Source organism: Periplaneta americana, chromosome 17 (genome assembly GCF_040183065.1).
Source record: "Periplaneta americana isolate PAMFEO1 chromosome 17, P.americana_PAMFEO1_priV1, whole genome shotgun sequence".
NCBI lineage: Eukaryota > Metazoa > Arthropoda > Insecta > Blattodea > Blattidae > Periplaneta > Periplaneta americana.
In genome coordinates this window covers 116545739-116573726 of record NC_091133.1, presented here as the reverse complement: position 1 = coordinate 116573726, position 27988 = coordinate 116545739, and the positions used below count along the sequence as shown (strand labels likewise).

The 27988-nt window shown below is 36.0% G+C and overlaps 1 protein-coding gene across 3 annotated transcripts; it reads right to left on the bottom strand.

The window, feature by feature from the left end:
* Nucleotides 1-45: 45 nt before the first annotated feature.
* LOC138692710 (pyruvate dehydrogenase E1 component subunit alpha type II, mitochondrial-like) lies at nt 46-27965 on the bottom strand. 3 transcript variants are annotated; one of them, XR_011330112.1, is made up of 9 exons: nt 27753-27965; nt 24608-24679; nt 24228-24296; nt 22644-22817; nt 14981-15199; nt 11316-11564; nt 9526-9774; nt 3176-6582; nt 46-2563 (listed from the first exon to the last, which is right to left on the bottom strand). XR_011330112.1 is itself a non-coding variant. In XM_069815869.1 (8 exons), exons 1-8 carry the CDS (start codon nt 27792-27794, stop codon nt 6397-6399), a joined length of 1260 nt encoding a protein of 419 aa, XP_069671970.1. In that variant the 5' UTR covers nt 27795-27965; the 3' UTR covers nt 46-6396. The 3 variants fall into 3 exon arrangements, 2 of the variants coding, with proteins under 2 accessions (XP_069671970.1, XP_069671971.1); XM_069815869.1 differs by having other exon boundaries at nt 46-6582; XM_069815870.1 differs by lacking the exon at nt 24608-24679 and having other exon boundaries at nt 46-6582; nt 27753-27964.
* Nucleotides 27966-27988: the final 23 nt, after the last annotated feature.

Here is a 27988-nt window from a genome sequence, read left to right as displayed (position 1 = left end):
ATCTTAATTCACTGGGCTGAAGGGTGATGAACAATAAAAAGTACAAAGTTTTCATGTTTCTTTATTTATAATCATTCTAATACAATATGGAGGTACAATATTCAATACTATGATAATGTCACCTTGCACTTTGTGCCACGTTGACTAGTGCCACTATCACATCATCTTGTTTTAAATGCTGTGCATCGACATTTCACATTTTTATACATATGTAAATTACCTCCATGATTTGTTTTAGCACCATCACAATATTAACTTATCCATTTTGAGTAGAAAGAGCATATGGCTTTTAAAACAATACTGATTTTAAGCTACGAGATTTGAAGTAAGAGACAGCAGGTTACAGATCCTAATTTAGTTCTGGTTTTCATGGTTATATATAAGGAAAAGGGGAAAGATAAGGATTTCAAGAATCTGTAGAAATTTTACGAATATTATATACAAGCACTTATTAAAACAAATAAATATAAATTACATAACTTACTCTTTGACAAGCTGCTTGAAAGCATATGATGATGAAGTTCACGGAACTCAGGATTAAAATAACCCAGGCTAAATGTAACTGAGTGTCATAACATGATGATCCTAAGCATGTCATGTTGGGATAATGGAAGTAGTACTAGTAAAATGGAGACAGATAATTGTGTTAACTGCTGAAGGAAATGGTCTTGTGTGAAAGTCTTCATGGCAGAACATTGGCATATGAACCATACAATAAAATATTATACATTTCACAATATTTAAAAATAAAATTACTTATATAAATGCCATGTAGAAAAGTAAAATTGACTGACAAATATCAATGTAAATGCCATGAATATTTGCGAGAAAAGGAGGAATAATTCTTTGACAGCCTGTACTTCCTAGGAAAGAATTCTGGTGCTCAATAAATAGACGAATCTGTGGCCACAAGGCCATTCTGTGAGTTACAATGAATAGCAAAATATCATTCACAATAATTTCGAAACAGTGAAAATGTGATGCCTAATCCCAATAACAATAAAATAAAAAGCAATACTTGCTTAACCAGTTTTCTGTTTTTAACAACTACCATAGGTTAGGGTTGTCATATTTAAAAGGCAAAAATCTGGGACATTTTACTTTTATATTTAAAACGTGTGAAATGAAGAAGGGACAAAATACATTAACTTTCTTGTTTTGGATGGTGTAGTAAATATACTGTCAAATAAATTAAACTTTGGGGGGAAAAAAAGGCTTCATATAGGCTACACTTTTACAAAAAAAAAAAAAAAAATAAATAAATAAAAAAATTATTAATAGGCCTATACAAATTTATTCGTAATCAATATTTTCAATTGTTGCAAAACTGGTACAATTGGTAACCTAATAACAGGATTTCCCAACAAAAATCTTAATTTTCTTCTTGACATTGTTCTGGATAGCAGTTCTAAAATCAGCAAGGAATTTAGTTTTTTTTTTTATTTTAGTAGGTTATTTTACGACACTTTATCAACATCTTAGGTTATTTAGTATCTGAATGAGATGAACATTATAATTCCAGTGAAATGAGTCCGGGGTCCAGCACCGAAAGTTGGGTTGAGGGAAAACTCCGGAAAAAAACCTCAACCAGGTAACTTGCCCCAACCGGGAATCGAACCCAGACCACCTGGTTTCATGGCCAGATGCGCTAACCATTACTCCAAAGGTGTGGACAGGAATTTAGTGAAAGGCAATATTGTTACATAGAAGGAACTTCAAATATCAAACTCCGAAGCAAGAGAGAGATAGAACAAAAAGTAATAGTGATTTCTTTCATTCAGTATGAACTTCGTTGAATTGTGAACCTAAATCCAAATTTGTGTGTATTAAAGTTCTTTATTTTTAAGCCCTTTGAGCTTTGGTATCCATAAATTGAAGAGAACAAAATCGTATGAAAAGAAAAGAAACATTGCTGAAAACTGGAATGTTTGTGTCTCCCAAGAATTATTTTTGGGATGCTGGGACAAAGATATCCATTCCGGAAAATCTGGGACATATGGCAACCCTACCTTAGGTATACAAAACACTGTATATTTAGTTACTGTCCAGTTGTCATTTGCATATTAACACATGACATAACTGCCTCCAACCGTCTGTGTAGAAGAATGTATAATAAAATACAAGGGTATGTACACGAGTAATATTTTTGTGTGCAATATCTTACAAATGCAAAAGGAGTTCAGGAAAACCACCATAGTGGAAAAGGTTAGATTAGCAGTTGCTTCCTCTAATATCGTATTCATGAAATAGTTCAGCAGTCAAGTTGTGACTAGTACGACGTGAGTATTAAAATTTTCCTGAAGTGGTGTGAGTGGGGAGGAGGTACGAAATTCGTACACAACACTAAACAAAAGATATTGTACGTATAACTTCCACTATTCCAGCAGTTCATTATTGTGATCACATTTCATGTTCATGTAAATACAGATTGAAAAATACAAATACAGTATTTTATGATGTCAGTTTTTTCCTGGAAAACACACACTATGTGGACGAGTTTAAGCAAGTTGAAGATATTTTAATATTCACTTCTATTGTTTATTTCCGATAAGTTATATTATACCTTTGGAACAACTGGATAATACCCACGGCAGAGCAATGTCGATAGTCAACATTACTCGCTGGCCACTAGTCATCGGGCCGTACCGAGCCGTGCCAAACAAAACACAATCGAAATGGTGGTAGTAAAATTCGCGACTATATTCTTAAATAATTCACTGCATTAGTCAAGTGCAAGACTTCTGGCATCTGTTGCATTCAAACAATTATAAAATACGATAATCTGGCCCAGGGAGCATCCGTTTTTGATGCAAAGATAATTTGTTTGGCTTGTTTCTTAAATAAAATTACGAAATGGCGTTCCTGTGCTTAAGATTTAATAAAAAACGAAATATAGCAAAACTGTTTTGTCCCGAGACTCTCATCTAAGTCACGTATCTACTTCAATATATTTGCGCAAATATACCTTGTAGCTAACAGTGGTGCTATCTCTCAGTAATGTTCAGAACGAAGGAGATACTGTAGAGAGAGAAAATAAACAAATTTCTCCCTCCAACGACGCCACACACCAACGTTGTGTTCTTATGTTGGTGAGATTGTGTATTTAATTAAATTTGGTGCTAAACGTAACGGCACGGTTCAAAGATACCGTGGGAATTCTCCAGTTTAGTGATACCTTTATTTTACACTAAAGTGTCTATTGATATAAATCCCATCTAATAACTTATCTTTAGGTCATAAAGTTCATTTAACAAACGTTTCCATCTTTCTCTAAGGCATCTTTAGATTACAATAAAAATAACTATTTACATATTTAAATAATTTCAAAGCATTATACTATAAACAGTATACTGTGAAACAGCATACACAACACAACACAAATCAGCTGATCAGCACAAAACACAATACTGATGACACAGTAGAATTGCAATTATCCGAACTCCAAATATCTGGATTGCCAATTATCCGGATCACGTTTCAGGATAGTTTGAAATTGTTTATTCAAAGAAAGTTGCATATGTTTAGGTTTTTTTTAATTTCGTTTACTGTACTACCACACGTAAATATGAATGGAATATGGAGAGTTCTTATAATTTTAATCCATTTAAAATTCTATTTTGTTTCAATATGCGTAACTTTGTTTATTATAAACTGTAGGTCTATAGTTAGTTTGCATTTTTAATACATGCAGTAGCTTACTACAGTTGTTTCTACACCCTTTTCTTTTCTGATCCAATTATCCAGATTCCTACATATCCGGATCATACTACCCCCCCATTAGTCCGGATAATTGGAGTTCTACTGTATTATAATACAGTGAAACCTGTTCAAATCGGAACCTGAATAATCCGGAATCCTGTCTATTTCGGAACAATTTATTGGTCCCGGCGAAATTCATATGTATTATGTGTAATTTTTCATGAATAAAACGGAAACTGTCCAACGCGGAAACGGAAACTGTCTGCTACTGTTCAAAACGGAAATAATATTTTGGACACACTACTTTAATGTAAACTATATTTTGAAACAGTATGTGCTTTCAAGGAATGTACGAAATATTAGTAGGTCACTAAGATAAAAACAAGTTTTCTTTGTAAAATTTTTGAGGGTGCGAGGGTGTGTTGGCCTGGTGGTCATACATTTTATTACCCTATTGACTAGGCAGACGAGTCCCTTCAAAGATGTTGAATGCTTTACTCCTGTATACTGTCGTAGCTGGGTAGAACGCAAGTGTATTAGTGATTTCGTGATTAAAAAAAGTTACGTAAAAATGTTGCACTATCATTAATTGACAGTTATCGAGGAAAATGAGAAACGAAGAGTATGGAAAATAATGTTGAAATTTATGATTGGAAAACTCAGGTGTAACTTAACACTTTAAAAAATAAAGGCCGTATCATGAATGAGTGGCTTGCGGTCAATAATGGTGACATAAAAGGAAACAGAAAGCAACTGGTTACATAGAAATGAATGAACTGTTGTGGGAGTGGATTGTTCTTGCCCTTTCAAAGATCATGCAAATTTCTGGACCTATTCTGCAAAGAATACCCTTGAACTGGCAAAGAAATTAAATAATCCAGAATTCAAGGCTTCTAGGCTCCTAGTTCAATTAAATAATGTGCTGTGATATACAGTACAGTATTATATTATTGTGTTAGATACTAAATTTAGTGTAATTAATAAACTTTATAGTGTTTAATGAGTGAGTTGCGATACAACTTATACACGAAATGAGATTTTCATCAAGATCATTCACCAATTAAATAAGTGACAGGAAGCTGCTTTAATGTCAGTAGTGTTAAAAGGAATATTTTGTAATTCCTACAATTTGCGGCGTGCCATTTTGTTTTTCATTTATACAAATGATAAAATAATCCATTTTAACTTCACACCTGAATAACACGGAAACCTGTCCACAATGGAAAAAAAATTGGGACCATGTCACTTCCGTCTTGAACAGGTTTCACTGTAATATGCTGTGCTGAAAAACTGACACTGGCAGAAAAACCATTTTGGATTTTCTAAATATGTACACTGCTTGTTTGTAAAGACATAATATTTACATAACCAAACAATTATGAAACAATTATTGTACAACAGCAGCATAATCATAAGCATGTAATGAAACCATTTGAACTAGGCTTCAAGCATTCAAATCACCTAATATACTTCGTCATTTTATAAGATGTTCATGACATAGTTGGTCAGAAGAATATAATTTAATTTCAATTTTTTGTTCTAGTGCTGACCTGCTATGGCACTAAAATCGTCCTCCAGTGGCTTAAGGAGGGAAAGCTGGTGATCAACAAGATCTTCCAGCTAGCTAGGTCCAGTGGACCCATTGACCAATAGCAGGTGTGGTCCTCCAGACATTCTGGGGGTTGTGTGTGAATGAAGTAGCCACCAAAACGTTAAAATATGGTGTTCACTTAAATCGGCTACAACTTGCCATTTCCATATCTGTGCTTCAGTGGCTGGCCATAATATAGCTATGAAAAGTATTGGAGTGCAAGAGGTCAAATGACTTTATTGTCAAACATCTGGCATTAGAAAACAACAACAACAATTTCAATTTTTAGATAATTTAAAATGTTTTTAAATTCTTTAAATGTGTAAATAGTGATTGTTATTGCAACCTGAAGATGCCTTCAAGAAAGACGAAAAAGTTCGTTAAATCCTAAAGATAAGTTATTAAACAGAATTTGTATCAATAGACATGTTACTGTAAAGTAATAAAAAAGAGTTGAAGATAATCCAGCAGTAATAGGTTATACATCATTAGTCCCAATTGGAAAATGTAAGTAGTACTTCACAAGAATTCACGTAAAGCTACATTTTCACGTCAAGATGTCTGCTAAGAGATGTTGAAATTATAGATTTTTGTACTTTAAACTCAATATGAAACAAATCAGGGAGGTGAGTTGTGATTCACTTACATGAACTACTAGAGTATTTGTCGTTAAAATGTGCCAAAATGCACTTCCTTCACTACACAAGCCTTCCAATTCAAAGAGACCAGACTTACGTCTTATACACTTGATTCACACGAGTTGATTCCAATGGCAAGGAATGTTGGAGAGAAAAAAATTATTTCACAGATTCTTTTGTACTGATAATGAATTTTAAAAGATAAATTATTTCATGACTTGATTTATATAGTTCAGCTGGGCAGTAAAATCAAATGCAACAAATGTTAAATTGTTGACATTAGGAACTCACAATAAGTTAAATTTTCATTAAAAATTACAGAAAGCTTTAATAATTATAATTACTATTTACATGTAACTTTCTTTCATACATAAATATAAAAAATGTTCCTTGCTTTCAATGGATAATAACAGTTCTTAAGGAATTGAAATTGATAGTTTATGGCCTCAATGTTGGTGAAGAGCGTATCTACAAGTTTACAGCCATCCCAAGAGACTTGTGAGGCAACTGATCCCATGGCGTCGTGCCTCTGACCGCTGGCTCCTTCATGTCAGCATAGATGTCTGTCGTCAATTCTTCTAGTCCCACTTCTTTGTCGCTTTTCGCCTTCTTTACATTCTCATCCACAACTGCACGAATTTCACTTTCCAATTTCTGAATTAAAAAATACAAGTTAGCAAGTTTGCATTACTAAAATCACTGAAATCAATAAATACATGAAAAGAAATTTATATAATCATCATGAACTTCGTCCTTTAGACTATGAGATCTGTAATGGTATTCTAAAAAAGATGACCTTGGTCCCTCCACTGATATCTCAGTCTTCTCTGATCTCTGTGTTATTGATTTATATAATAATAATTAAGCTGCGGATTTATGCCTATATGCCTATTTTAATCCTTAACCTGAAGACGCAAACTTTTAGGTTACATATCCATTTTAAGGCACTGTGAGTATTATATGCGAATTCTAAAGTACCTATAATTGCCTATTTGCTTATAAATGACTAAAAGTTGCCTAAATATCCGTATTATATATTATATTATACACTGACGGATCCTTGATCTCCAGAGAACAAGGTGCCGGTGCAGGTGCAGGTGTTATGTGCTGTCTCTTCTCACTTTATAGATCTCTTGGGTATGGAACAACAAGTTTTGATGGTGAAATCATTGCAATAAGTGAAAGTCTCAGGAATCTTCTATGCCACATCAATAAATTTAAAAATGCAGTTATATTGTCAGACTCCAAAGCAGCTATTCTATCAATAGTCTCTAAACACACACCTTCATCTCAAACAGCAGAAATAACTAAAATGCTCTCTCAATTAATATCACTCAATAAAAGAATTGTATTCCAATGGATACCATCCCACTGTGGAATCCTGGGAAACGAGAATGCGGATGCTTTAGAAAAGAAGGGCAGCACTGCTACTTACAGACCTGTTACTAAATCTACGTATTACTCTGTGAAAAGATTTATTAAATCTACATACTTAGACTTCAACAAACAAAATTTGATAACACAATCTCAAGGGAAAAAATGGAACTCTCTGCATCAAAATCCACAGTTAATTCCCGATTTACCACGAAAATAGTCTGTAGCTGCATTTAGATTGGCAACAGGCCATGATTGTTTGGCCAAACACCTGCATAGAATTGGAATATATCAGTCCCCTAACTGCCCATTGTGCAACTCAAACCAAGAAATGGATTCGGAACACCTCAAAATCTGTGCTTCAGTGGCTGGCCATGATAATATCTTTGAAAAATATTGGAGTGCAAGAGGTCAAATGACTTTATTGTCAAACGCCTGGCATTAGAAAACAACAACATATATTATATTTCAATTTATTGACTATTCTATCGATATTTTTTAAATCTGTAATTTGTTTCTTTTTATCCAGCAGCAAATATTATCCTGACAAACCCAAAGCTAACATCTGATCTTGCTTTCATCAAAGCAAACTTTGGAAAGCTGCCTGCTTACAAACGAAACTGGAAACGAGGAGTATTCCACTGCTCAGTGCTGTGCAAGTTATGAAGAAAGTAGAAACTATTCTTAAAGAAATACCAAGCAGTGTGGAAGAAATAATGAGAAATAAGTATTTGAAAATTGTGAAAAGAAATCCTGGTTGGGAGCAAGTGTCATTGCTGATTGGAAATGACATTGACATTACTGCGTTCCTACTGGTTTGGTCCCCAGCTGGGATTGGATCCCTGAAGTATTGCCCCATCACTTCATGTGAAGTAGAGAGAAGTTTCTCCCAAATTAAGAACATTCTTACAGACAAAAGGCATCAGTTCTCATTACAACATTTTGAGCAATATTTATTCACTGCCATAATGGCATTACTATAGAAATTACGCTACGCTATGGTCATGTTAGCCATTAAGAATTAGAAATTATTAGTGCCTTTTTAAATGCCTACTTTAGAATTTTGAATGCCTATTTTGCCTGCTTATTTCAACTGTTTTTAGTGCCTAAAAATCCGCAGCTTAATAATAATAATCCATGGACCACAACCCTTGAAGAGCCCAGATCGACCAGCCAGCTGCTGGTCTCACGTTCACATACCAAAGCAGAGGTGGACGTCATCCAACCAGGTGGAGGTATCATGTGGTTAGCACAATGATGCCCCCAGCCATTATAGCTGGCTTTCGCAACTGGATTTTGCTACCTATCATAGCTGCCCAAGTGTATCAAGATGCTGGGTAGGCACCGATCCCATACACTGGCCGAAATTTCATGAGAAAATTTCTTCCCCTATGAGGACTCAAACCAGTGCGCATTCCATAATCCAAGTCCTACACATGATGCTTTTACAAGCCACGGCACAGGACTATTGATTTATATGTGAAAGTTAATTTTGGAAGTTCCTTCCTCCCCATTCTTTGTATATGGTTTTCCCACTGTTCTTGATAATGTTGAATATCTGTGATTATACAAGGAACTTGCAATTTTTCTTAGAATCAGAACAACTGGTAATATAACTGTTTTATAAATTTTAACTTTCAGATTTTTTGAGAGCAGAACGAATGAGAAAAGCTTCTCAGCTGAATAATAACAGGCATTTCCCATATTTATTCTGCGTTTAATTTCATCCCGAGTATCATATATATTTGTTACTGTTGCTCCAAGATATTTGAATTTTTCCACCTTTTCAAAGGATAAATTTCCAATTTTCGTATTTCCATTTTGTACTGTTTTGATCACAAGACATAATCATATACTTAGTCCTTTCGGGAAAAAAAGTATACACCACTTACAGAAATTAAAGAATACCTTTATTCAGAAGAAAATTTTGTATACTTTATCTACCTTGCTATATTAGACTTGCTAAAAGCAGGAGGCCTAATGGAAAAAGTACTTAAACCATATTCAGGGATAATGTGAACCATAAATATACAGATACACTGCCTTTTACCACTGCATTACCCTTCTTACAGAATGCAGAGAATACAGTCATGTAGTCACAAAGTCTTAAAAAATATGTTAAATGTTAAATTTCTTTAGAATTAACAGAAATTTGGGAATTTTTTTATGAACATGATGAGTTCATGTAAAATTTGGGTCATAACTATAGAAAGTATTACGCACCTTAATTTCCTCTGCAGTTACCAACTGAGCTGCTATGATCTTTTCTTTAAAAGATGTTACAGGATCTCTTGTCTGTCGAACTTCCTGTATCTCTTCTCTCGTCCTGTAGCTGGTGCCAGGATCTGACATGGAGTGACCGCTATAGCGATAAGTTGCCATTTCTAAAAGAATAGGGCCTTTGCCACTTGTGCAGTAATCAACTGAATACCGGGCTGCTTCTCTTACAGCTAGCACATCCATGCCATCCACCTAAAACCACAACACATTATTTTCTTCTGTAACAATGATTATATTTTCCTAAATATAAAACAACCATAATTTCCAGACTTAAACTTCAGGGAAAAAATGTGCCCTAAACTTTTATGTTCACACAATGTTATGCTACCTGATGATGCCAATTAGGTGAGAGTACTAGCAGCCACTTAATTTTTCTACATGATGTTCACTTATTGAGTGTTTCACAATAAATATGACAGTCAAATGAAGGCCCTTTGTTTATTGACTTATCTCAGAATTTTGTTAACAAAAACCTAATGGTTGTTGATGAAATGCATAATATTTAAACAACTGTTAAAAATTAAATGTTTGTTAGTAAAACTCTTGTTATAACATATTTAACGAAGATTGACAAAACCGGCCATAAAGGCCTATTCACAATTAAAATTAAACATAACCGTAACATAAACACAGAAGTTTGCGGCCAGGCTACCAAATGGGATCATTCACAATGATTCACATAAACACTGACATTAACATTACCGTAAGACGTTAACATGAAAGTTTGCAAACTCCAAACTTTCATGCTTATTATTAATAGGCTAAATATTTAATGAATTTCAATCTTAAGGCATATAAACTTGCAAATGTTTATTTGCTATTTAATAACAATATATGAACGTTTTCGCCGTTTAGGGCATCTTCAGATATAACAAAACATATTATCTGGACCTATGATAACATATTATGCAAATAACAAGGAAAATAGAGAACAATATATGTGGTACATGAAATTCATGAGCTTTATGTAGATATAACATGAAACAGGATGAATATTGAGATAATCTTTGAATTTGAACTTAGACTGGACGAATATTTTATTTTATACATATAGCTCATGTTACAATTAATATACAATGTTTAAAATTTGTCTATGATGTTAATTTTAAATTTAAAATGATGATAATAAAATATTTAAAGTAATCATGGCTGAAAGTTGTCGTAAGTTACAAGATAGTATGCGTAGTTAATGTTCTTGTGTTTTGTAATTATTTCATGTACCACATATATTGTTCTCTATTTTCCTTGTTATTTGCATAATATGTTATCATAGGTCCAGATAATATGTTTTGTTATATCTGAAGATGCCCTAAACGGCGAAAACGTTCATATATTGTTATTAAATAGCAAATAAACATTTGCAAGTTTATATGCCTTAAGATTGAAATTCATTAAATATTTATTAATAATTTACCAGGCATATTGATATATTAAAATGAATTGTAAAAAATTATTCATGCTTATGCTTACGTAATTTGCAAACAGAACACAATCGTGGAGCGCTGAAGTATACGACAGAATATGAGGAAATGGCGTCGTTGTTATGTTTCCATGGTTACCAAGTATGTTTGCTGTTATGTTTATGTTCCCATCGTGAATGATGGTATGACTTCTTGATTTTACTGTAACGTTTGCATTCTTAAGTTAACGCTTACGTTAAGTTTAATTTTCATTGTGAATGAGCCTTTAAACTGGTAAATTTTCATAACACCTTATTTGTTATATGAACGTACCCATATTCCTGGCACGTAGTCACCCCGTGTGTAGTATGAAGTACTGGCAGATGCTCTATCCGCACTAGTTCCCATACCATAACCATTGTTTTCACATATAAAAATACATGGGAGATCCCATAATTTGGCCATGTTATATACTTCAAAAACTTGGCCTTGATTAGCTGCACCATCTCCATACAGAGAAACACAAACTCCATCTGTGCCGCTGTACTTTGCAGCAAATGCAATTCCTACACCCAAAGGAACCTGAAATAAAATTACATGCATTGTCTAAACTGCAACATAAATAACACAGCCCAGATCTTATTTCACTGTTAAAGGCATGACAGAAAAGTTCTGGGAGTATAATCTCAACTTATACCATTTGTTTGTAGATTTCAGAACAGCTTATGACAGCATTAATAGACAAGGATTATACAAAATTATGATCCATCAAGGGATACATCCAAAGATAATCAGACTCGTCAAGATGACCATGGCAGAAACCAAGGCTCAAGTGAAGATATATGGTGGTTCAACAGAACGATTTAATATTGATAATGGGCTGAAACAAGGGGATGCTCTAGCACCAATGCTCTTCAAGCTTGCTTTACATTGAGTGATAACACAGACAGGTATAGATCCTAACAGCACTTTAGTTTACAAAAGCATTCAAATAGTAGGATACGCAGATGACTTGGATGTTATGGGACGGTCGTTGACAGCAATAGAAGAAGTGTACAAAGACCTGGAACAAGGAGCCGCTAAAATCGGGTTGCAGATTAATGCAAGTAAAACCAAACGGATGACACAAATAAGAAATAAACAGAATATATACAACCCTCCTAATCTGATGATAAACATGTTTGAAGAAACTGAGAAGTTTAAATATCTTGGAACAGTAATGACAAGTAACAATAACGAATTAATTGAAGTACAGAGTCGAATCACTGCAGCCAATAAGGCCTATTTTGCATTAAGCGCAATATTGAAATCTAACTGTGTGCACAAGGAAACAAAACTTAAAATATACAAAACAATTATTAGAAGTATTCTCTGTTATGCAAGCGAAACTTGGACACTATCTAAGGAGACAGAAGCTAAACTAGGTATATTTGAACGCAAAATACTCAGAAGAATTTTTGGACCGGTGCAAGAAAATATGCAGTGGAGAATACGTTATAATAACGAGCTATATAAATTATATAGAAGTTTCGATATTGTTACTTTCATCAAATTAAGGAGGCTTGAATGGGCCGGACATGTTTATCGGATGGAAGGGAACAGAATACCAAAGAAGATCTTAGAAGGGAAAATACATGGTAAAAGACCAATTGGAAGACCCAAAAATAGATGGATAGATGCGGTAACGATCGATTCTCAGGACTATCTCGGAACAACTGCCTGGAGGAGATTAGCACAGGACAGGGACAGTTGGAGGAATAAAATTGAGGAGGCTAAGGCTCGACTTTGGGCTGTGATGCCATCGTAGTAGTAGTAGTAGTAGTAGATCTTATTTCAAACCATTGTCAAATGAAATACCGTATTTTCTCGAATCCCAATCACTTTTTTCTCGAAATAGACAAGTACAAAATATGGATGCAGGGCTTATTCGAAATGAAGTTGCCAACTTCTGAGGTGGTAGCACATGCCATTATCTTCCTGCACGGGTATTTCAATTGTTAACTTTATTAAATGGCGTTTGGATTAGCAGCACATGTATCAGAAGCAAGTTCAAGTGTGGTAGGTGTATAATTTGTGCATTTTATACAGAGTGTTCTGAAAAAGGATTCCAATATTTAGAGAGGAGGTAGTATTCAGCAAAACAAAAAATAAAAGTCCTACAAACATGTGTCCTAAAATTATAATCTTCCGAGAAATGAGCATCATCACTATAAGAGCAGCATTTCTTCCACTGTGAGCTCTTCGGCTAGAGGAAACAGAATGCAACCTCGAGGTCTTCAGCAGGGTTATACAAAATACTGTTCCTTTTGTGTGAGTGGGATAGTCATGCAAGAGATAAACACTATATAACTAAGTTGTGGCCCCTTAGCCAGAAGTTAGAACCAGGCATTAAAATTGTTATTAGTATGCCACTGATGAGACCAAAATAATATCACCAACATTGCATATTAAACTGGGACTTATGAAAAACTGTGTAAAGAGTATGAATAGAGATTGAGAAGCTTAAAGGTACTGTTTTCATAAATTTCCACGATTCAGTGATTCTAAAATCAAAGAGGGAATCTTTATAGGTCCACAAATTAGAAAGTTAATGCGTGATGAACATTTTCATGAATTTCTAACAGGCAAGGAGAAAATCGTTTCGAAATCATTCAGTTGTACATAATTTTCTTGGAATAACAAAGCGACAAATTATAGGGAATTAGTGAACAATATGCTGATGGCATACAATAGAATGGGGTGCAACATGTCTCTTAAAATGCATTTCCTCCACTCCCACCTGGACTTCTTCCCTGAAAATCTCGCAAAAGTAGGTGATGAACATGGGGAACATTTTCACCAAGATATCACTTCTCTGGAAAGAAGATATCAGGGTAAAAGGAGCACTACAATTATTGCTGGTCAGTAATAAGGGATGTCCCAGAAGTAAAATACAGAAGAAAGGCTAAAAATCCACGTCTGTAAGGTATGTACTTATATGACATAGGCCTAATATTTAAAATTTCTAGAATTTTGGTTTTTATTGAATATCTTTTGAACTGCACCTGATAGAAAAAAATCCAATGACATTTTCGGAATCGGTACATTAATTTTCATAAGAATCAGATACCTTCACCTCGGAGGTACAAAAAAAAAAAAAAAAACATTTACTTGTTATTTGGTGGCTAATGAGAATAGTAATATGTGTTACAAGAGCAATATGTTGAAGTTTTCATGTTCGAGGAAAAGTTTGAAAATGCGAAACGTAGTTGAGTTTATTTAATTTTTGCAAATATTAAAAAACAATAATTAACAGTGCAATTTAGGTGAAATTACAGTGGTAAGTTTCCAATTTATAATTATTACTATATTGAACGTCTCTAAAAATATGTTAAAAGCCTAAAGCAGTAAAATCAATATGTCACTTAAGCGGTAAGAAGAGGGAAATTGTTATGTGTGTTAGGTTGGGAATACTGAATGTGGAATTTTAGACTTTCCGCGGATTGGTTTTGTGCGGAAACCAAGCAAATACGCACGATCTCGCACAAAATCATTTATAATATATTATATAGTTCAAAATATCTTGAAAACAAGAATCAACGACGTATCTTCGTTATCATTTTCGAATTTAGGAGGTTAAATTACACTATAATTGATTGGTTTTACTTCCGATACATGCAACTTGTTAAAATTTGTTGACCAGTGTAATGATTAATGATCAATCTATTATTTACATAACAGAATATGAAAAACATTATTCTTTGATGTTGACATGGCCTCTTACCTCGTCATCAAAAAGAAGTAAAGTTTGATTAATGGTGAATCTTCAAAGTGAAAGGAACACAGGAGTTTTCTAAGTATGTATTTCAATTTAACCTGCCACTATCACTTCATACGCTTCATTATTTATACATTGAAAAGGTTCTGTAGGTTAGAAGGATTATAAATTTATGTAAATCAGAACGTTTCTGCAACGAAAATTTAATGGTTATCCAATGTCCACACTTATGACAAATTACCTGGGCTCCAACGATGCCATTTCCTCCATAAAAATTCTTTGCATACATGTGCATAGATCCACCTTTACCTCGGGCACAGCCAGACTGACGTCCTGTCAGTTCTGCCAACACGCCTAACTGTGGGACACCCATGACATAGGTCCAACCATGTGCTCTATAAGCAGTGATGACAGAGTCCTGTGGTCTTAGGGCAGCTTTTATTCCAACAGCACATGCTTCCTGTGATAAAAATAAATGTGTGTGTTCAACAACTTCATTTACTGATATGTTCATATTTTAATTTTAGGTATGTACCAAAAAGGAGAAAAAAAAAAGGAGCTAATGAATCAGACCTAAAATCTGGGCCAGAAAATTAATTAAAATTGTCTATATCTTACAGTAGTAAAAAATGAAGAGAATAATTTCTTTGAATTTCAAAACGATGGTGAAGAATGGAAACCTCCTATGTCAAATTTTCCTATTTCTGGGTTATAGTACCAAACAACTCATAAAATATTCACGGATCGTTGCGGTAATTTCCTGTGTCGTATCACACTTCCAAAATTATTAATTTTTAAAAAGAATTTAATTATAATTAATTTTATTGATATATGTGCATGTTTAGAAAAGGTTTTTTCGCTCTCCTGAACACTAACGATTTTTGACATAGGAGGTTTCCATTCTTCACCATTGATAAGCTAAAATTAGTGAGATCTTTCATGTCACAGGAAAGAAAATATGCATGGAGATAAGTTTCACACTATTGGCTGTCTTTAAAGTACAAATGTCGTTATTCTTAAACTAATATATCCGCTCATTATTTCATTACTATTTATTCATGCTGTTAAATTATGTAGCTAAATTAGTACGTTTTCAGAATTAATATAGAGTCTGCTAATTACCAATATTGTGTTCAACTGCATCAACTTATCTTATGTTCAAACATATAACATATTACATACACCTTTATAAGACTGAAGGAGAAAACTTCATTATGTTCCAGATCAGAGAAGAGCTTGTTATGTTTCATAAAACATTGTTTTCATTTGTAAGAAAAAAACATTACAAAATAAATCAAATGGTGTAGCAACAAAGCATAATGAGAAACTTCTTGTAATCATATGCCAAGCAAAAAATTTGTATCTGAATAGTTTTGACGATAACTTGCTTATACAGGGTTTTTCACATACAACGCAACTACCTGCCTACATCTCATACGCCATGTCTACCGCATATGCCTAGCACAGTTGCCGCGTCACGGCCCGGCTTGTCTCACCTGAGTTGTGCGTAAACTAAGAAGTAATGTGACTAGATTAAGCTTACATTTATTTATAGAAGGTGCTTAAAATGACGTCCCTCTGCTGCTAGAGAAGCCTGGCACTTTTGAACATGTTATTGAACACTTGAATTTTGGTTGTTGAAATCACAATCACTGAAATGCTAAATGAGGTAACGATTTTCTCGGACATCTTTCTAAGGCTGCTCCTATTTCGTCTAATTTTTCCTCGGTTAGAACGCTTGGTTTCCTAGTTTTCTTTATGTTTAACACGGATCCAATCTCTCTCAATTTTTCTAGTAATCTGCATAAGGTCAATTTATTGGAAACATGTCACGAAATTTCTGTTTAAAAGCAAGCTGACATTCCACATACGACTCTGTTCTTGCATAGTTTAACACAATAAACACTCGTTGCTCCGCAGTGTATAACATAGTGAACGAAACTACACACAATAAGAATGAACAAATGTGTACTCAATCACACAGCGAACGAAACTGAACGAGGCCTAGTAATACGCACTGTTTACAGCTAAGACACCTCCAAGACTAAACTTATGATGAAAGATGAGTGTTACGAGAAATGGGGGGAGACCACCAGTTGCACAATCGGTGAGTTTTGCCTTCCTGTCAAGCTAATGCTATCCTAGTAACACAGGAGACCTCGAGTTGCGTCGTACATGAGAAACCCATTACTTTAGACTGAATGTGCAATATTAATGTTGCAAGTTTTTATTTATTTTTTTATTTTAGTAGGTTATTTTACGACGCTTTATCAACATCTTAGGTTATTTAGCGTCTGAATGAGATGAAGGTGATAATGCTGGTGAAATGAGTCCGGGGTTCAACACCAAAAGTTACCCAACATTTCCTCATATTGGTTGAGGAAAAACCCTGGAAAAAACCTCAACCAGGTAACTTTCCCTGACCGGAAATCGAACCCAGACCACCTGGTTTCGTGGCTAGACGCGCTAACAGTTACTCCACAGGTGTGGACATGTTGCAGGTTTCAAAATGTAACTTTTTCTTTCCTTTCTTCCAAGTTGTATTTGTTGTTGCTGTTAGAGTGGCTATGAAAACGACAAAAGGAACAAAACTCAGTGTATGAAATTAGCATTCACTTATACCACAATAGACCTCAGGTCGCAGTGCTTCGTCGGTTGTACCACCCTTCTTCACAAAATCATTTACTATATTAAATTTCGTATTTTTCTCTCTGCAATAATTAATGTTAATGTTATGCTTTATTTAACGATGCTCGCAACTGCAGAGGTTATATCAGTGTCGCCAGATGTGCCGGAATTTTGTCCCGCACGAGAGTTCTTTTACATGCCAGTAAATCTACTGACATGAGCCTGTCGCATTTAAGCACACTTAAATGCCATCGACCTGGCCCGGGATCGAACCCGCAACCTTGGACATAGAACGCCAGCGCTATACCAACTCGCCAACCAGGTCGACTGCAATAATTATCTCTACAAATGTGTATACACACGTTCACACAGATATATTCATTCCTCTCCTTGGTTCTTAAATATATATGCAAGGCAAACTCTGGAAAGAATGACGATGACAGTTATGCAACATGAATCCAGTTTGAGTTCAGAACTAGTGGGAACAACTGCATGCTATGAGGTAAAAAGGTAAAAAGGTAAAGGTATCCCCGTAACATGCCATGAAGGCACTTGGGGGGCATGGAGGTAGAGCCCCATACTTTCCATGACCTCGGCACTAGAATGAGGTGGTGTGGTCGGCACCACACTCTGACCGCCTTTTACCCCCGGGAAGGACCCGGTACTCAATTTTATAGGAGGCTGAGTGAACCTCGGGGCTGTTCTGAAAGTTTGGCAACGAGAAAAAATCCTGTCACCACCTGGGATCGAACCCCGGCCCCTCCAGTCCGTAGCCAGCTGCTCTACCAACTGAGCTACCCGGCCGCCTGCATGCTATGAGGTTGAGATAAAAATAAAAACTCAATGAGTAACGTGAAAACAAAGATTGAACACAGAACTAAGAAATAATGAGACTCAAGAAGTGATTAAATTACGTTAATTTTAAGACAAGGTTGATTCTTCAGGCATTTTTATGCTCTTTTAGTACTACATGGTGCATGGACGTATTCAGTAAGGGGACACACAGTAACAAATTTTTCACATTTCATTCCTGGACGGTTTCAGTAGGATGGTTATTAAAAATACATATCAGCATGCAGGTGTTCTTTAAATTGTGTCTCTTTTCAAATAACGAATGTTCAAAAGGCATGACACCAAGTTATACTGATGCTATCATTTCACAACAGACTTGAAAATACATCCCAGTGCTATGGAAAGAAAAGACACACACAGTCCATGCATCAATTTGTATTTTCTTCATAAAAGCACTCCTTGAACTATCAAATGCTCACTTTTTTTTTTTTACTTCTCTTGCATTATACATCAGCTTGAAGAAATAATATTCTTCCTAATGGGTATTATGATGGACTGCCTGGGGTTCCTCTACTGTCCAAAATAAAACATTACTGTACATACTTTCTCGCAATACATTTTACTTAACTCACACGTACAGTCTTACAAGGGAAGTATCACACCCCACGTGCCAAAACTTATCTCGAAAATTTGGTGACATAACCGATGTGCTACGAGATCACATGCAAAACATTAGCTGCCTGTTTCCACTGCAAGGCCCCGAAATCGAAGCTGGAATCCTTCTGTGGCCAGACGATAACACAGCGCAGCTGGACATCCCTGCCTCACTGGCGAGCGGAGTGGAGTGCGTGTGTGAAATGGAGTAAACTCTCTCGCGTCCCATCTTCTCAATGAAGTATAAACAAGAGACAGAAGTGACTGGTATCGATTGAATATCATTCAAGTTATCTTGTGACCTTTCCTGTCGCCCGCTCTTCCTTATCGCATTGTTTGATTCGCATTCCTTCCGTCGGTATTCCGTCCTTGCGAGACCTATAACCCTGTAGTCGTCCGCTTGTATTACTGACCTTGACTCACGTACGTCTGTTCGCTGCTGATTGCCACCCACCGCTCCACTGGCTTGCACACAGGAAGGGCTGTCCATTCCAACTAGTAGCGACTAGTATCCACTTCCCTATTACTTACATGCAAAATTCCGGGGTTTATTTCGTGGCCTTGCAGTGGAAACAGACAACTAATATTTTTCACGTGACCTTCTCATAGCACATCGGTTATGTCACCAAAGTTTCGAGGCAAGTTTCGGCATGCTGGGTGTGATATTTCCCTTGTTAGAAAAAAGTTTTGCCACACAGATACTTTATAAGTCCCAGAAAGGAGGCAGTGCGCATGATCAGAGAACGAGCGACATGGTTCACAAGAGAATGACTAGTTGAGATAATAAAATTAGTTTTGTTTCCTTGTATGTCTGATCATGCACACTGGCTCCTTTCTGGGACTTATAAAGTATCTTTTTTCTAAGACTGTACTTAAGGTTTAGTACAAATACAAATTATGAGTCACAAAGACTGGTGAATGCATTTAGTGCTTATTTGTGTCTAATAGTTCAGACCATTCATCAGATGGATATAGGCTATGCCAACTTTGTAGAATGCAGCATAAGCAGAGAACCCAGCAGCAAAATGAACAACTACCACCTACTACAGTCAATTCTGGATATAGTGAACTCAGTTGTAGTGAACATTCAGCTATAGTGAACCTAAATCGTTGGTCCCAACCCGCATACATTAAAGAGTACATTAATATATCTGTTTATAATGAACCCATACTTCGGTTATAGTGAACCTAAAAGCTAGAACTTCCAAGAAAATGCTGTAATTTTAAAAATAACCAAAATTATAATTTATGAAAACCCTTTCTTGTACAAACTTCCAAGAATATGTTTAGAACAAAATTTCAAACCTGCTACTCCATAAGTGCATTGAAAGACAAAGAGAGGATTTGTTCACCTTCTTGGACAGCTTGAAACATGTTTAAGAGAATAGTGTACCCAGTGAAAGATAAAGGAAGGATTAATTCTGACCCCTTTAAAAGAATAGGAATAGAAAGTGTTTTCTTTTGTAAAGGGGAATAGAGTAATGACCAAAGGGTAAGTACAAGAAGGATTGGTATACAGGGTGGACCGCTCGAATGTACTTAATTTCAATTGTATGTGATTGGTGAATGGTTGAAGATAGACCTTTATAGTAACCTTCATCTTACGATGTTTGGTGACGTATACACGTCCGTTGATGTGACATATTAATGATGTCACATCAACGGACGTGTATATGTCACCAAACATTGTAAGATGAAGATTACATTTGTAAAGTTTCTTTCAACCCATAAGCAGTGCTGACTAGATCAGACGCTATGGACAGTACTCTATAACAGAGTCGCCAGTATGAAAGAATAATTCCAAGCCTTTGGCGTGAAACGAACTCGATAGCTCAGTGGTAGAGCGCCTGACCGGAGAACAGGAAGTCGCTGGTTCGATTCTCGCTCGAGGTTGTGAAATTTTTCTTTCATACCATGGCATGATTGTGACTATAATAGTATTTAAATTCATTTATGGTAACGTTTATATGAAAGGAAAACTCAACAAGTTTCGAATCCTGTTGGTAGATGGTGCACAGACACAGTTTCTTTTCGTAGATTGTATTGATTGTCAAAATGGCGACACCACAGATGAAAACGCAAACTGTGTTGTGGTATGCACAGTTTAAATCAATTGTTAAGAGTTCAAAGGGAATATCAGTGAGTGTTTAACCATGATGCTCCAACTGCTAAAAGCATTAAGAAGTGGCACGATACATTTTTAGAGTCGACGCCAATTCGGAAGGCTGTTGTCTGCTAGCGTTTGCATCGACAGAGACAGATAGAGCATGGCAGCGCACAACATTGCCACATCGTACTTCACGAGCACGTGCAATACAAATAGCGCAGGAGAGAATTTAAATTATCAAAAGACAATAATGACCTTAGCCATTGATTACTGTAAGCATGACACCAAACAAACCCTCTTTCCTTCACTAACAATATTCTTTGCATGGTTCTCAATCCCACACCACATGCTTCTGCAATCGTTTCTTGCATGTTGGCAACGTTGCTGCCAGCATCAAGATGGCCAACAGCATTCTGCTCGTTAACGTTTTTAAAATAATTATACACCTTAAACACTATTTTCCGCGCCTGCTTGTGTAATACTTGTCTTTTTATAGTCTCTTCTTCCATTTATTTACCTTACATACACACAGTAAATGTTAGTTTTACTTATTCAATGTCTTGAAATACTCGCACGTGAACAAACGAACTCGGGAAGTGCTTGTTATAGACTGATGTTGATTGGTTCTACTGTACGAGCTTGTGACATCACATACCAGAAATGCTACGGCGCATATAGAAGCTAACCACCTTCCGAAATGCCGTCTAGTCTAGATACAGGATGGTGTTGAAGAAGCATGGTGGTGATCGTAGAACATCCGACGAAATGGTTGCAAATGTTCAAGCCGCGTAAGAGCGAAGCCTGCGTTAAGTCATTAAGAAGAGCTTCGCGGGAACTTCAAGTACCAAAATCAATATTGCAACGAATTGTCCACAAAGTCTCAAACCGTATACTACAAAGTGCAGTTAATGGGGGCTAAGTCAAAGATAAAGTATACGCCACCCCAGTCAGAGACCTTCGTGGTCTTCGGGAGCGCATCATAGAGGCTATTGAGAGCATTCCAGAAGACATGCTCCAACATGCTTGGCAAGAAATTGTTCATCGCCTTGATATCATCACAGTGGCAGCTGGAGCTCACGTAGTGATATGGTGATGTGCATATCGAAACTTGTTGAGTTTTCCTTTCATATAAACATTACCATAGGTTTCTATCTTCAACCATTTACCAGTCACAATACAATTGAAATCAGGTACATTTGAGCAGTCCACCCTGAATAAAATTATGTACTAAATAATAATTTTTGCTTGCTTTAAACAATAGAACAACACTTAAAGGATTAACGTTTCTAATAAAAGATGTACAAATTATAAAATCCAAATGCAAAAGTGCAGTTAACTAACATTCCATAAATAATTACAATTATATAATATTAAAAATTTGTATTTTCAAGCAAGAACATTTGCACCTTCTAATGTGTGTCGTAACAGATTGTTTTAAATTTACTGTTCTAGCTGAAACAAGCACTAGATCATTTTCATACAAACTACACTTTTTGAATTTAATGCTGAAAACATAACATTGGGCTGACATTTTATTTCGGTTGCCAGTTCTACTGGTGCACAAAATAGTGTAATCATTACTTCTTACAGATCTATAAAGTTCAGAATTTGCTAGTCATGCACATTTGCTTACAACAAAATTGAAGTCAGAGAGCACTTATTTTAACACATTTTATAAACTGCTATTAAATATTTTCGTCTTCTACAAACGGAATCCCTTTACCTGTCCGGAGTACAGATGGCAAAACCCACGAATAATTTTCTCTTTATACATATTCCCAGCTGCTGTTTCCATTCTTCTGATGGTGTGCATCTGTTCATACAATGTCAGAGCATCATCACGTGTCAAGGAAACATTATTAGAGGGTCCTGTTTCAAGGCGATGAAGACGAAAAGGCTGAAATGATAAAGTTGAAGTTTTATAAATCTCTCATATGCAGGGCAATTCCGTCTGTTTCTGCAATTTGCATCATGAATGTTTTCTATGAACAGACTACTAACTACTAAAGCATTAGAATATATGTCAGCAATATTTTATGACAACTCAAAAATGTATGTGAATTCACTACTTGGTAGGAACTTATAATGTAAATCTTGGAATGTAGGCTTTCACGGCCGGCATTGATAGGATGCGTATTTTCCAGGCTAGAGGGCTGTAGTCTGTCGGTGTTACAACCAAATGTTTCGTCCACTACTCCGGTGGACATCTTCAGTGGCGTGGTACACGTGTGCGGAGAGATCTGCTATGTGTATCAGGAACTGGCATTGAGACTGGTAAGCACGTCGATATTTAAGGTGTGGGGCTGTTGTTGCTTGTTGTTGTCACCGCGGTCCGCACCAGTGGCTTCGGTGTTCTGATTGTTTGTCGTAGTGTCTAATTGTCGGAGAAAGGGTTTGATGTGTGTGCTTCTGAGGGCTGGATACCAAGCTTTGTTGACCTTGAGTCCTTCCTCCTTACAGTTAAAGTTGTTTTTGTGTTTATGAATCTCAATAGCTTCCCGATGTAACCTGGCATAGAAGTGTGGCGTAGTGCTTAGGATGTCATGTCGTTAGAATCCCGTGTTCGTGTGGGTCAGTGTATATAGGTACAACACAGCGTAGCTTCAAGATCCAAATCACCGAGCATAGCAGGAACTGCCGTCTAGATTACGTGGACAAGTCGGCCGTAGCTGAGCATGCTTATAATGATGGGGATCACAACATCAGGTTCCAGGACACGAACATCCTAAGCAGTACACCACACTTCTATGCCAGGTTACATCAGGAAGCTACTGAGATTCATAAACACAAAAACAACTTTAACTGTAAGGAGGAAGGACTCAAGGTCAACAAAGCTTGGTATCCAGCCCTCAGAAGCATACACATCAAACCCTTTCTCCGACAATTAGACACTACGACAAACAATCAGAACACCGAAGCCACTGGTGCGGACCATGGTGACAACGACAAGCAACAACAGTCCCACACCTTAAATATCGACGTGCTTACCAGTCTCAATGCCAATTCCTGATACACACAGCAGATCTCTCTGCACACGTGTACCACGCCACTGAAGATGTCCGCCGGAGTAGTGGACGAAATGTTTGGTTGTAACACCGACAGACGATGGCCCTCTAGCCCGGAAAATATGCATCTTATAATGTAAAATTTTGGAGTATAGTAAGTTATTACAGCAAATGTGAACACATTTTTATTGAAATATCATACAAATTGAATGGAAGTATTACCTCTGCAACACACTTACAACTGATTCATCGACAGGATGCTAATATTCAGTAGAAAACTTTAACTCGACTTAAGCATTTACCTTTGTTTCAAATGTTGCTTCCGTTGCATAGCTTTTCTTGGATGATGTAAAGAATGATGAAATAGCTTTCTGAAAAATGAAAGTAAATAAATGAGCGAATATATTAAAATATGATATGAAAAAAAAATGCACCAATTAAACTTCAAAACAATTTCCAAGGGGAGAAACCAGGGTAACATAAGTATAGGAACACCATTTCGTAGCGCTTTAGCAAGACTTGTGGCTACTGTTGCATTCAAACAATTAAAATATGATAATTTGGTCCGGGAAGCATCCGTTTTTGGTGCAAAGATAATTCGTTTAGCGTGTTTCTTAATTGTTATTATGAAATGGCGTTCCTGTAGTTAACATTTAATGAAACCAGATATGGTGCTATTTACCATCGACATTTCCATAAAGTCTGGAGCCATTCTCGTTGCTATATCCTTACTCGTCTGATACCACGTCCCAAACTGATAGCAGTGTAACAGACAAACCACAAATATATCAGCATAGCTAAATGTTCTGTGCTAGACAGCACGCTTGCTGCAGAGTTTGGTTTGATTTGTACAACAGTGTTGCTAAGAAATTTTCTATGGAGATGTGCAATGTGTTACAAATTCGGATTTTATATGGATTGTATTAACATGACTTTATCAATGTAATCTGTTTTTATTTCAGTTATATGTTCAATAAAATCCAAAATAAAAAAGAAGTTATAGATTAATAAAGACAGTCATAAAATTCCGTAATTTGTATCTCAATGTCTATTATGTTGGCAGATGAAATAACAACTGTTTCTAATGTATTTTATATAGTCTATAAGGTGAAGACATTTTATATGGTATCTACGAGGGTCATATCCTAAGTCTTGCCACCTATGTTATACCTTCCAAATAACCAAAAATGTGGTTAGTTCAGTATATACGTTTGAAAACCTGATTTACACTCTACAAGATGCCACTGCCAGATTGCACCTGTGTGCATTGGTGGCTAGTTGACAGCACACGCAAAACTTAATATGCTAGAGGCTGTACCCCAAGATGGATGTAAGTAAAGTTGAACAGCGTCATACGTGAAAATTGCAGTCCTCTGTGGCAAAAATGCTCATAAGTGTCATTCTGAGCTACGAGAAGCATTGGGTGATAGTGCGTTGGAACATCCTCCCTACTTGCCTGACCTGAGTCCATGCAATTTTGATCTCATTCCACAATTGAAGAAGCCGCTGTGTGGGAAACAGTTTGCAAACAGGGAGGACATCTCAACAGTGTTTCGACATATAGACGAATCGCATACAGCTTATGGTATTCAACGCCTGCATCATCATTGGCAAAGATGTGTGGAAACCTTGGGGGATTATTTTGAAGGGTGTTAGCTGTGAGTAACGTACTTTTTTTTCCTTTTGTGCTTAATAAAATAATGATTTCTATTTACGTATCTTTCAATTTCCCTTCCCCATCACCTCAAGTACCTGGATCCAATTTGGTATTAGCATTGCGAAGCACATTCCAGTGACCTTCAATCACATATAGTGAATTTCTATTCCTGCAACTTTATTGGCTGATATAATATAGTTGCCATGACTTGTGAAATGACCCTCGTAGAAGGAATTCTGTGGGGGGGGGGGGGAATGGGGAGAACTCATACTTTCGAACACTACTTTTCAACATCTTTGGTGCCACTTTATTCAGAAATAACAATGTAGAATAAACTTCAAGGAAACAGATGCTACCTATTCGAAAAACATATTCTAGCCCTTACACAGTGCATTATCTTGACACTAAGCAATAACACTTTTAACTGTTTGAGGTGCACGTCAGCTTCCATTATCAAACCCACAAGATAGTCACTAAAGACTCTCTTGGACAATCATCATTACCATTAATTGTTATTAGTAACTTATTAGAATAAACAAAATAAAGGGGGTCCAGATCTTAATGGAAGAATTAATAAAAGAAGCCAATTGGCTTATTCATAAATCCGGGAAAAACCAAATACATAAAAGTATCGAGAAGAAACAACAGCAAAGAGGTAGCCTATTTAAGATAGGTAACCAAGAACTTGAGAAAGTCGATGAATTCCAATATTTCGGACATAAAATCACAGATAAAAATTTAATAGAAATCGAAATTTTTCATCACATTTCAAAAGCAAACAGATGTTTTTTTTGCTCTGAAATCATTAATGATTTCCAAAATTCTTACTACAGCCATAAAAATAAGATGCAACAAAACAATAATTCTCCACATTTTAATATACGGAGCAGAAAAGTGGATTCTAACAAAGAAAACAGAGGGGGCACTAATAATTTTTGAAAACAAAATATTGAGAAAGATTTTTTGACCTCATTTAGGAAATGGACAGCGGCGAGTCAGAATTAATAGGAAACTAAGAAGCCTGTATCTGGAACCAGATGTTGTAATACTAGTTGAAAGTACATAAGACTGAGGTGTTAGGACATGTAATAGGAAGAGAACAATCCTTCATGAAAGTTACTTGGGAAGAATTACCAGATGGAAGGAGATTTTAGGGATGACCCAGATTCCACTGGAATGACCAGGTGCAAGGGGATCTGGAAAGAATAATCATGGTGGAAGATAGAAAGTGTGGTGCCTTAAATATTAAACTCCATCTTAAAAAAAACTTATAAATTCCACAATTTTCACTTTCAAAGTCACCTGAACTTCCCGTGCGTTGGTTTCGCCTATCCTTATTCCATGATATGAAAAAATATAATATTTATTTTTATTTCTACTATATATTATTATGAATTAGGTACCGTGCAATGTGTCGTCTCACTTTGGGTATTATATCTCCTCACTCCAAATTTCCAAAAAGAAAAGTAAAAATCTGAAAATTTGTAGGATTTCAACAGCAAACAGTCTGTTTGTGGACAAGAGTTCCTGTTTTCTACATTTTTGGTTGTATCGTGGGCACCATGCACACGACCAAATAAGAAATGGCTAAACTAGCGCTGAGGTAGTTTCCTTCGTACTCCGCTTATACACCTTGCACATACGAATCTGTGACAGGTTGGGTTTGGTTAGTTTAGGTTTTTGTTATGCCTTGCATATACGATCAACTGCATTTCCACAAAAAATTCCTTATAAATTCAACGATTTTCACTTCCGAAATCGCTAGAACTATCTCAGCGCTAGTTTTACTGACACGCCTGTTAGCTTTTAATTAAATATAGCTATAATACATTGTATCAGAATTCCCGAAGGTGTTGGACATCACAGTTTCTTTCTCTTCTCATTTTCATGATTGTATGTCCGAACCTTCAATGTAACAGCAACTCGTTTGCTTCCTTCAGCAAAGAATAAAGGAACATAATAGTCTGTGCAGTAGTGACATTATGTGGGCTTCTATAACACATGTGGCAAAGGAAGACTCATAACCTAAAACTTTGTTACATGTATAACAATTACTCGTATCTTCACAGCATTCTCTTCTTTCTTTAACACTATTCATTATATACAATAAACATACCCAATAATTCCTTCGAGAAGAAAAATAACAAACAAAATTATGCAATTTACTAACTTGGCGCTGAGCTGCGTTCTTTCCAAAGTTCCAAACAATCATCTTGCTGACAGGAAATAATTTCTCTTAAAATATGTTTCAATTTTGTTGCCTCTAATAGCTTTTAAACTACAAGTATGTGCTGAACCTCCCACCGCAAGACAACTTCAGTGGAAGTGAAGGGCATACTCAACGCAAGGACATTTGTAGATAAAACCTATACCTTAGAATACCCAATGTGCTTATTCAGACATCAA

Coding starts and splice junctions, on each gene's coding strand:
- LOC138692710 (XM_069815869.1), bottom strand. CDS start 27,794: ATGATTGTTTGGAACTTTGGAAAGAACGCAGCTCAGCGCCAA. Junction 24,680..27,752: donor AGAACGCAGCTCAGCGCCAA/GTTAGTAAATTG, acceptor CACTGCTATCAG/TTTGGGACGTGGTATCAGAC. Junction 9,775..11,315: donor ACTACGTGCCAGGAATATGG/GTACGTTCATAT, acceptor TTGTGGTTTTAG/GTGGATGGCATGGATGTGCT.